General features: G+C 41.7%; 1 protein-coding gene across 1 annotated transcript; it reads right to left on the bottom strand.

Moving 5' to 3' along the window:
* Nucleotides 1-1,458: 1,458 nt before the first annotated feature.
* Nucleotides 1,459-8,447, bottom strand: PLK2 (polo like kinase 2). The gene is made up of 14 exons (XM_088469388.1): nt 8,173-8,447; nt 7,246-7,353; nt 7,000-7,116; nt 6,762-6,891; nt 6,466-6,553; nt 6,274-6,369; nt 4,987-5,185; nt 4,745-4,892; nt 4,541-4,638; nt 4,279-4,396; nt 3,775-4,015; nt 3,547-3,676; nt 2,338-2,448; nt 1,459-2,237 (listed from the first exon to the last, which is right to left on the bottom strand). The coding sequence occupies exons 1-14, from the start codon at nt 8,389-8,391 to the stop codon at nt 2,046-2,048; spliced, it is 1,995 nt and encodes a 664-aa protein (XP_088325514.1). The 5' UTR covers nt 8,392-8,447; the 3' UTR covers nt 1,459-2,045.
* Between the last annotated feature and the right edge of the window lie 3,493 nt (nt 8,448-11,940).

The following is an 11,940-nucleotide window of genomic DNA, read 5'->3' as shown; positions in this document are numbered from 1 at the left end:
ACCCAGGTTTCTGTTTTGGTGTAAAAGGGGTATAATCAGAAAAATGAGAGTGTTTAGTATACTATAGTAAGGGCCTTATTACAAGTGATATGGTTATCAGTTAAAAATCTGAAAAGTGACAGGAGCTTGTTGGAGCACTATTTATAAACAGCCTGTAAAATGATAATTAAGAGTTGATTGGTTGGAGCACCATTTAAGATTAGTAACGAGTTATAACAAGCATATCACTCATTAAATCAGGCCCTAAGTATCTTAAACTTCCCATGTAGTAGGGATCTATTCATTGGGATTCATTTGTTATGAACTGGTCATGGTATTTTGAAATACTTATTTGATGTTCTTCTTGGGAGCAATAGCATTTGAAGTAAGGACTATGGAGGTTATTTTGAATCCTGTGATTATACGAATGATCTTCAAGTATAATATAAACCTGATTATATAGTACTTAAAATTGACATTTAAAAGTGTATGCAGTCATGACTCATGAGAATGCAGCGTTCAGAGGCTTGAAACAGTCTCAAGCCTCAGTCATGACACAAGTTCCTATGGAGTCAATATTGAAGTTTTTTTTTTTTTTTTGTGCCAGTGTTCACAAGATCTCTCTGCATTCTTGCAAATGGGACAGGCACATGGGGGGGGGGGGGCAAATGCAAATGGCATGGAAACTCCAACAGCAGACCAGCTCGCCTCGATCAAGCAGATGTGTGTTGCCGTGTGGGACTGCGAATAAAAACCCACGTTCAGGGCTACCACAAGTGCAGGCATATGTGTGCATTTAGATGCGGGACAAGCTGGATTGCTGCCAATTGAATCAACTCCATAATATCTCCTCTGAGCTGCAATTAGAAGCCATTGATGTTGCTTTAGTAGATTTAAAAGAAATTGCTCTGGACACCTGTACAAAGTTCCTGGACCTACAGTGTCCAACACAGCAACGTTTAAGCAAGGTAAAATGGGCAACTACATTTTTTTGCTGGAACCTTGGTAAACAGACCCTTGGGATGCCGTAGTGGAGTAGTTTCTTCCTCCAACTGACCCAGGCTGGCAATTTATGTTACAAGCTAACAGCTACAGGAAATAAGCTTATTGACTTGGATGATCTGTTGGAAGCCTGACACCCTGGTTTCTGGAGTGCTTACATAGTTTACCACCTATAGCAAAATAGTTTTTTTTTCACATATCTATAATGCAAAGGCCCCCAAACTCAGTTATTACAGTCCAGATTTTAAGGATATCTATTGCTTGGTCACAGGTGACTTAATTAGTAATTCAGTCAATTTGATATAACCATCTGGGCTCAGGCATGACTATCCTTAAAACCTGGACTGTACATTATAGGTTAGCAAACTCTTGTTATACTATATACCAACAGCAAATGTATCTTTTTGCAACTCCTATAGATTTTCCATGTTTTCACCCATTTTTCCAACTGTAATGGATTACAAAGTAAAAACGCACTTGGTAGTTTCATGTGTTTATTGCCAACGTAACGTATACAATGTATACTTCAAATAATTAAGGTCCAAAAAGGTCAAATACTTCACTTTTGGGCTGTAATAAATTATTTATAACTAGGAATGCACTTGTCCAGCCACAAATGTGGGTATTAAACAATATTATATATGGCCATAGTTCACAGTTTAGCAGCAGTCGGCTGCATTGATCACAGCGATTCCATAACTTGACTTTCCTTTAGAGCCAACATTCTTTTCAGAATCGTAGAAATGTTCAGTCCAAATCCTCGTCCACCAAATTACTCTATGGAGCAGAAACAGTCACCCCACTCTGACGGATTCTTTACCCCCCAAAAAACAAAGGTTCACAAGTCACCACATTACTTTCCACAAAGCATCCTTCCAAAGAACACACAATGGATCCAACAAAGCAGGATGAATTGATCTACAATCTGGTTCCAGCCCAGCGCACCAAGTAGGAAGTTTATTCGTACCACCTCCACTTTCCAACATGCCAGGTCCCCAAAGCTTTATAGGTCTTGTCACAGTGAAGGACTTTATCCTATAGGTTTCAGACAGCCCTCTGCCACATTAATTGCACCTTTGCAGCAACATGTTCAAGGCGTATTCCATTCTGTTTCTCAGGTCATTGGAGCCACCAGACAAGAGGAGAGTACTCAGACGGAAAGTTGTAGACATCCTATCCTCGTTGATGTACGTTAGTACATATTCATCACTTTGGTTGGCTATGATTATTTTTGTGTGATCATGGTAGAAATTAACCTAAGAGAAAGAAATTTAAATTAATAATTGCTGCCAAGTTAAAAGCCATCATCAAGTTTTACACATTTATATAAAGGGACAAAACTTGCTATGTATTTACCTGAAATGTGCCATCATTGAAGAGCATCATAAGAGCCTTGTCTGACTTGAGCCACTGGAGGAGATATAAGCGGGGTCTACACACATCTGTCACACCGGGCAAGTCACCACCCTGAAATAAAAGCATAAAGTTAATACATGTCAAGAAAACTTACTATAAAGTGGCACTAGTGTTACAAGTTATAGCTTGAGTTGGTAATTATAATTACACAGGCCACTTAGTGTGAACCTAGACTAAGCTCTCACGAGCAGGGCCCTCTTTCCTCAATTACTCTTCACTACCTACAACGGCACCTATCCCTTTGGTTCTGCTGCTTTTTTGGGTATTATGGCTGCTGATGTAGCAATGTTTATAACCCATGTCCTGCAATGCACTACACTGTTAAGCTGGCCACACACTAGACCAACTTACATCAAACCAGCCAACTAGTTGATTGGTTGGAATGAAAATCTGGTAAGGTATGAAGGCAAATGACAATCAGCAGTTTGCTCCCAAACGCCAGAAAATGGACAAAAACTTAAATGTTTTATCTAAACAATTTGTTCAAACTTGTCTGAACGACCATTTTCATCTGTTTTCTGATATTTAGGAGCAAATTGTTGATCAGTTACTCCATTTCCTTACCAGATTTTCATTCCAACCAATCAACTAGTTGGATGGTTGGATGAAAGTTGGTCTAGTGTGTGGCCAGCTTAAGTCACTTAACTTGTTTTGTACATAACGTTTCTGTACCTTGTAAAGGCACTGCAGACACCTTGTGGCACCATATAAAGGATAATAACTTCAGTTGAATGGTAAATTAAGGCAGGTGTTCTCAACCACTATCCTCAAGTACCAGTAAAAGATCATGTTTTGTGGATTTCTGTCTGTGGGAGCTGGATGCATAATTACTGATCCAGCTAAATACATTAGCTCACCTGTGCATGATTAAAAACACCTAAAAACAGGACCAGTTGGTGGTATTTGAGTATTAGGTTTGAGAACCCCTGAATTAGGCGCACAGTAGTTCTAGGATGTCTAGGCGACATGCCCCTTCTCCCATATTTCATTAACTAAATAGCTTGAGCACCCCCTGCATAAAATAACCTGGGTATATGTGAGGGACATTCTGTAGAGTCACAAAGTCGCTTCATTATTGCAGTGCCCAGTTTTAGAACCCAATTTCACAACACATTTAAGTGCAGATTCAATTAAAAGGCAGACACTTACATCCATGAGATTTTCTTCCATATAATGGGAAAAATATTTCAAAACAGTAACTTGACTGATGAACTGTTCAGGGGCCTCTGTAGCTGGAAAGATGGAGCACTGACCGAGCTCTGCATAGTAGTGTACAGTCCTGCAAAGGCAAATGCCACAAGTGTAAGACAACCAGGCCAGGGGAATGAAAAACAGAGATACAGGCATAGAAACAGACCATTAATGGGCAATGCTTACTTTTTGTCATTCAGCAGGCTCATATGTGCTCCATTATTAAACAGGACGCCAACTGTGTGATCCGACAGCTGGTAGCCAAAACCGTACTTATTGGAGTAGTCAACCCACTTTGTGACCCAGTGAAATGAGGTGCTTATGTTTTCTTTCGGTATAGAGTCTGTATCTGGCATGTTTTCCAGGCAGCCTCGGAGGACTCTGGCTACAGTATCTGCCACACTGCCCATCGTGCTGTCTTCTAGACCTGGAAGGAAGGAGTACACACACATTACTATCAATTCCATACAAGTCAAGGGAACTGCAGAAGCCTATACCACCCCATGTATTTTAGAGCTCCGCAATCACCATGCACTGGTTCATTCCAGGGGCTAACACTAATTGTGCAGCCAGTGTTCTGATTACTAACTGTGCCAAGGCAGCTGGCAGCTTAATACTGCTGCCCTACTGCCAAATCCCATCACTACAGTACTACCCCAGCTCTATCAATAGACTTACTGTGATACTTACATTCACTGCTGCTGCTACAGCTACCCAGGGTCCCTCGCACAATCATTCGTATAGTGTCTCCCATCTGCTGCTTGACAGGTCTGTCAAGGACATTTAACTTTGAGACTGTTTTGCTTTCCTAAAAGGCAAGAACAAAAACATAAGAATCACACAAAGGAGTAAAAAGGCCAAAGTGTTCTAAAAACAAACCGCTTCTATTTCTGCACATTAAAGGCTCCCTGTGTACAACTCCCACCCCTAGCAATCTGCAAATTCAACCAACCTCATCTGTTCTGGGACTCTGAGTCTGGTGAGAGATGGAGGTTTTCTTCAATTCTTGTCTCAGCTTGTAGATTTCTTCTTCCTCCTTTGCAAATTTATCTGCAGAAAAGTGCAGCCTGGTTAGCGAGCAATTACAGGATACAAAACGAGTAAGGGGCCGGGGGCTGCCTCCATTTAGATTACTCAGTGTTTAGAAGTAACTTACTGTGATTTTCTAAGTATTTTGCCTTCTCCTTCTTCCCACCAAATAGCGCTGCAGCAGCTTTTTTGAAGAAGCTCTTAGCTGGGCTGGATAGGTGGAAGTCAGGCGCAGTGTGACAGCAGGAGGATGGGAGTCTGTCTGGTGTGAAACCCTGATTGGAAGGAGGATGGGGGGGGTTTGTTAACACCTGCATTCACTATGAGGGGCCGGCAAAGATACATTTGCAGAGTCGGCTCATTACAAACCTGTAAGAAGAAGTCGTGTTGAATGATGTCTTCTAGGCTGGGTCTGTCCTCTGGGTTCCTGGACAACATGCTGGCTATGAGATGCTTTGCAGATACCATTAGTGATGAAGGGAGGGAATACCGTGCCTCCCTGATGCATCTGTAGGTCTCTTTAAGATTTGTGGTTTCAAACGGAGGTCTTCCTAGTAGCATGGTATACCTAGAACATTATTAAAGAAACATTTAGTGAAATAAGATCACACATCATACAGGAGCTACATCATAAGCTTTCTTATGATAAAGTGGTGAGGTTGCTCATAGCAACCAGCTTCTAACTCATTTTTCTAGCACAGCCTTTAAAATGACAGAAGCAGATTGGTTGGTATGGGCAACATCTCCACTTTCTCTCCCCCCCTTAATGCTCTTAACGGATGTCACAGGCTGTGTTTGAAAAAGGACCGTTAGGAACTGATTGGTTGGTACTATCTCTCCACTGCTTAATACATCTATCCTATAATAACAGCCAGGACGGATTAAACTGGACAGATTTGTTTGGTTCTCTTCCACACTATTAAAGTCCTGACTGAAGCTGGGTACACACTGAGTGAGGTATACCCAGCAGATAGGTCGTCCCAACATATCGGATCCTGGTTACACATCAGAACAAAGTAATGGACGTAACAATCCCTTGTTCCATCCTTAATTACCTACAATGGGACCTCATGCGATATCGTCCAGTTGGACGTGCAACACAGCAGTCGGGATGATACTGCATGCAACCGCGCGTATTGGCTGTACACACTGAGTGACGCGACAGATATGTCGTTACAAGTCGGCAGGGAACATATGGTGCAGACGTCTCAATGTGTACCCAGCTTAAATCTACTAAACCAGTGATTCCCAACCACGGTCCTCAAGGCACACTAACAGTCCTGGTTTTAGTGATATCCATGCTTAAGCACAGATGGTTAAATCAAAATAACAGGTACTAATTAAGTCACCTGTGCCCAGCTATGGCTAGCCTTAAAACCTGGACTGTTAGTGTGCCTTGAGGACCGTGGTTGGGAACCCCTGTACTAAACAAAAGCTCATGCTTAGAGCCCAGTGGGCAATGCGGCTCAGATAGATATAAACTATACCTTGTTTTAATGCGTTTTTTTATACAAAGAGGGGCACGAGTGGGCCCAAACCAATATCTTGCACTGGGCCCTGGTTCTCTCACTACCCAAACAGATCACAGCCTACACATCTAGCCAATATACTTAGTGCATCTTCACATTATAGGGATGAACTGGCAGCAATACTTACATTACACAGCCCAAAGCCCAGATGTCAGATTCACAGCCATGCCCTTGCTTGTTAAGCACTTCAGGCGAGAGGTAATTTGGTGTGCCGCAAATTGTTCTGAGGAAGAAGAGCCAAGAAGAGATTGTTAGACCCCCATAAGATGTGCAGTACTTTGCAGTGGCATCACAGGAGAGCCTAGATTACTACACCTACCTTCTTCTCTGTTCCATTGGTTCTAACCGTGCCGCCAGGCCAAAGTCACCCACTTTCAGCTCCATACTTTCATTGATAAAAAAATTTCCTAGGAAAGAAAAGGCAGAATTATAGCTGCTATATAAACCGAGGACCTTCAACTTGCAACCAAAGCCTCAGGTCAAAAACTATGCATTATGCCATTGTCTGTATACATTATAAACTGCATTACCAGTAGCTTACATTAAAATTAGGCAAATTAAGGTCAGTACAAGCACTTGGTGAATACAAAGGGGAAAACCAAAAAAAAATTTTACCTAATTTTAAATCTCTATGGAGAATTTCTTGCTCGTGCAGGTATTTCAGGCCAGAGACAATCTGTTTGAGGTAGTATCTCACTTCAGGGTCTGTCAGTACTTTCCTTGTTTTCAAGATGTGTGCCATTGACTGGATAAGGGGGAAAGGTCATTAGTTTGTGTAGGTGAGATATTGCACAGATAAGGGGCACAAACACATTGCAGAAAGCAGCTAAAGCTTGTGTGTAGGGATGCTTACCCGCCTGCTGCAGTATTCCAGCAATATATAGATATTCTCTTTATCTTCAAAGTAGTGATAAAACTGCACAACATGCCTGTGATTCAGTGTACGGTGCAATTCAATTTCTTTGTCAATCTGCAAAGTAGAGGTCATGTTATTTTCAGATTGCAAGGAATTGTGCAAAAACACTACTTGGTAACTAATGGATAGATATAGCAAGCTCAAATGCAGAGATCACACAAGATAAAATAACAAATGACCCACCTTTTCTCTCTGATGAGGTTTGGACACCCTGCTATGTGGGATAATTTTGGCAGCATAAATTTTGTTGTTCGTCAAGTCTGTCATTTCATAGCACTTGGCAAATCCTCCCTAGAAATGAGAGCAAATAATGATCATGGGATGGGCCAAGCAGCTTAAACAATAGCCTAGCGATGCATTCCTACATCTAAACCACGGAATTGCAATGTTACAACATTTAAAATGGACATACTAATTTTACAACAAGGGTGTGCTACATCACACAAGGGATTCAAGTAATGCAAACCAATTCAGGCTCAGGTGAAAAACCAAACCATGGGGGTCAATTCGATTGCAGTCACTACACAATATGCAGCTGCAACACCATTGGAACACCAGTAGCTGCACCAGATCACCCCCAATTCAAAAAATATGCAATTTTGGGGTGAACAGTATATATGCACAAGATCAAAGGCATCACTCACAACTCAACTGACCCCACTTGTATCTACTGGGCATACTGAGAAATCACGAATTACAATAGCCAGGTATGATACATTAGATAGCTATTCACATATACACGGTTGTTAATCCGGTTACACATGCTCATGTTGACCTGTTGCTGTTTGTCAAGGCATGATAAAGACCCCATAATATTGGGGCCAATGAGAGCATATGACAGTGGCAGGTTACAAGATGGGTAGGTGGGGGGCTTATTGGGTGGTACAGACCAGACATGTCTGCAAGTCATAAATCCAGCACAGCAACATACTATGTAGGTCATACATCCAATACATCAATATACAACATATGTCATACATCCAGCACGGAGAGTCTCCCAGGGAATCATGCACTTGTCACCCTCACGGACTGTAGCCATGGTGCATAGTAAGGGGGTAACATCCACAGAGTTCCAAGCAGATCAGCCACAAGCCCTGTCTCAGCATCTACCTTGCCGAGTACTTTGCCCCTGCGGTAGCGCCGTCCGGTGATGGGATCGGTGATGATCCGGGACTCCTCGGTGGCAGAGCCGGGGCAAGTGTGGTGGACATGCTGCTCTCCCTCGGCCGGTAGCTTGCACCGTGTCCTGCTTGGGTCACAGACCCTGCCCAGCTCGCAGACCCGGCTGCCATTGCTGGGCTGCGTGGTGATCGTCCTCAGTAGTTCCATAGCGCCCAATCCCTGTACATATACAATATCCCAGGGCTGTCAGGGATCAGAACCGACTGCGGGGGAGCGGGGTAGGCACTGCCTTATATCAGCTTCCACAGGAACGCCCCTCCGTGACGTCACAAAGCAGCCGGCTCTAATCCTTGTTCTTATGTTCTATCCTCCTGGTCATTGCCTGGGCATATCCCTGCTGCCGCTGCTGCTCTCTGTTACCATGTCACCCCTATGGCAGCAATGGAGCAGCCTCTACAACACTGGCATGAATGAAGGAAAGAGCCATTTTACAAATAGAGGGAGCAAGCATTTTATTATTATCATTGCCAGGCAGAAAGATTATGGTTTTAATATTTAGAATTTAACCTCTGACTTGCTGGTACTGCCAAAGTCTGCCCTCCAATATCCTTTATAGGTCCATCACGATCGGCGAATGTGGTGAGATCACTGTCACAGCCGCCAGCTGATAGCTGTGTTTGCCTTTAAGAGTAAGCTCTTCAGGACAGAAGCCACCTAATTTCCTGTCATTTATATTTTCTCTATTATTATTATTATTATTATTATTATTATTATTATTATTATTATTATTGTTAAAACAAGACAAAGTCTGTATCTAAATTTGCAGACGTTTTTGTTAATTTTGAATACAAATCAATTTTATACCGTCAATGGTTCCCAATCTCGGTCCTCAACGCACCATAACAGTCCATGCTTCAGCACAGAAAATTCAATCAAGTTGACTTGAGGTACTATTTAAGCGACCTGTGCTCAAGCATGGATATCCTTAAAGTCTGGATTGTTAGGGTGCCTTGAGTACGAGTTTGGGGACCTCTGTGGACTTATAGTATTTTTAATTGATTTTCACCCCAGATTTTAGCAATTGACAATGTTAACAGTGGGGGTCACTGGTTTAGGATAGATCAGTGACACAGCCCTAAGCATAACCAAGTGCTCTATGTGAATCAGAATGTATTTTATATGACACTAACCACATATGACTGGATAATGTTGACATAACCTAGATGTAGAATATCTGGATGTAAGAATATCTATTGATCTGTATCCAGGTTGTTAATTGACCTTTATATGTGCCTCTCATTTTTATGCAATGCTTTGCTAGGCTGGTGATGCCATATTTATCAAAATAATACAACTTACTAAACAAAAGGGATATGCCATATTGGGGATTTCCCTCACCCAGTGCAAGTTGTTGATGTTTATAATGTACACGGTGCACAAGCATATAATGCACAGAAAGCTGCACTGATAGGCAATAATACCAGCATGTAATGACATTTTTTGACATGTGAGCAGTCTGGGAAGCCAGAATGCAGGTAGGAGGAAGCAGGAGGGGGTTTGTCTCTGATGTCAGATCTCAGAGCTAGATTGACTGGTGTGTTTTTTTCTTCTCTCTAGTCCCTGAGTGACAAGCTGAGGCATGTCCTTACCTCTCAGCTGTCAAACCAGAAAATGTAAAGCAAAGGTGAACTCTTTGATCTGCTGATCACTGTGAGAACGCATCAGGTAAACTATTATCTGCCCAGATTGTAAAACAATTATCAGGATGCACAAAAATGTGGCGGCTGTTCATGACCCTTTTAACATCAATACAACAGCAGAGCTAGGGTGTATATAATAAAAACCTTTAGCTACTGCAAGCCAATGAAAGTCAGACTGGAGAAGATCCCTGACAATTACCAAATGACAGATATACATATTCAAATGAGTAACAGCAAGCATCCGCCAGCCTGTGTTTAGCACACCACCAAGAGGAGATTAGCATATTTAATCAGGGTTTCCACGATAATCTTCATAAATCATCTACCATCCTGCAGTTTACATAACTCTTGCTACATTTTACATAAAGCAGGACTCCTTTAGGCCTTTTTATTATGATTTTAATCATCATGTTATGTGACAATCTTGGCACTAATGGGTTATATGCTATTGATCAGGGTTCCTGTGGGAAACATGTTTAGAGAGGTTATTGATGTTAATTAAAGAAAAAGGCTGAACATGCTTTCATCACATAGGAAGGTAAGACAATTTGTATGCTGGTATTTTGTATATTACATTCCTGTAGATTAGTAAAGGTGAAAATGGCTGAGTGTCACAGCTGCTGATTCCCAGGTGTGTCATTGTATGTCTCGCCTCTCAAGTGATTTATGTGTGGCATCGTGTGACATTCCAGTATAGCAGTGAAAGGCAACTGGTGGCTGCCAGGGCATGCTGGACTTGTAGTTCACATCTTCATGGTCTATAAGTATAAGTATACACCAGATTATGACACCTGTCATTCTAAAGGGGAAACAAACACATCCAGTATACAGTAGATTCTAAAAAGCATTTGCTGTCTGGCTAACAAACTAACTGAATAAACCCACCAATAAACACAATTTTACCTAAAACCATATAATCCACAGAGGTATATACAAATGTAAAAGTGAAAACTGTATGTAATTGAAACACTGACACAATGTGAGTTACATTAAGGCAGTAGTTCCCAAACTGTGCGCTGCTGCACCCTGGGGTGCCTCGAAACACTTGCAGGGGTGCCTCAGGTTGGTGGTCCAGCAAAAAATCTAATTCTTTATGGTCAATGTAATGTAAATATGTGCACAAGCAGAAGCACAAACATGTCCATCACTATATAACCAAACCTAAGAATGACAGGTAGCACAATTTACTTGTACAGGTTGAGTCTCCCATATCCAAAATGCTTGGGACCAGGGGTATTTTGGATATCGGAATATTCCGTATTTTGGTATATTTGCATACCATAATGAAATATCTTAGGAGTAGGGCCCAATTCTAAACACAGAATGCATTTATGATTCATATACACCTTATACACACAGCCTGAAGGTAATTTTATACAATATTTTCAATAATTTTGTGCCTTAACCAAAGTTTCTGTACATTGAACCATCAAAAAGCAAAGGTTTCACTATCTCAGTCATGCTAAAAATATTCCGTATTTCGGAATATTTGGATATGGGAGACTCAGCCTGTTCTACTTCACTACATTTTTTTCTGAATTTCTCAATAACAAACTTTTGGCTTAGGGGTGCCGTGAAAACAATGCTGATGCATTAGGGCACCGTGATTCAAAAAAGTTTGGGAACCGCTGCATTAAGATAAACAATTATACAAACTAAAGGTGCCTATACACTAGAAGACTCGCAAACGATGCAATGTCGTCAATGATTTCCCTTGAACTCCCCGGAACTCCCGGACAAACGATATAGTGAAGAAAACTGTGCAATGTGACCAACGATCTGCGCCAAATCATTAACGAGATTGCCAGATTTTACTGTATGTGGGAAAGATCTGAGGATACGGCCAACGACCCGCGGGACTGCGCAACATTATTCCTTCGTGGACACTGCGCAATTTGAACGATTTGTCGTTCCGATGCATCGGAATCAGCCAAATCCTGCAAAAAAATCGTCTAGTGGGTACCCAGCTTTAATGTATTTCTTTTTTAGACCAATTAATGAGGTTGATTCTGAGTTGGGAGCAACGCAAAAAAAAAACCCAAGAAGCAACTTTTGC

The sequence above is a fragment of the Taudactylus pleione genome, unplaced genomic scaffold (genome assembly GCF_031769625.1).
Source record: "Taudactylus pleione unplaced genomic scaffold, aTauple2 ptg000092l, whole genome shotgun sequence".
NCBI lineage: Eukaryota > Metazoa > Chordata > Amphibia > Anura > Myobatrachidae > Taudactylus > Taudactylus pleione.
This window is presented reverse-complemented; position numbering and strand designations above follow the sequence as displayed.

Coding starts and splice junctions, on each gene's coding strand:
- PLK2 (XM_088469388.1), bottom strand. CDS start 8,391: ATGGAACTACTGAGGACGATCACCACGCAGCCCAGCAATGGCAGCCGG. Junction 4,893..4,986: donor AACACGACTTCTTCTTACAG/GTTTGTAATGAG, acceptor CCTTCCAATCAG/GGTTTCACACCAGACAGACT. Junction 4,397..4,540: donor AGAGTCCCAGAACAGATGAG/GTTGGTTGAATT, acceptor CTTGCCTTTTAG/GAAAGCAAAACAGTCTCAAA.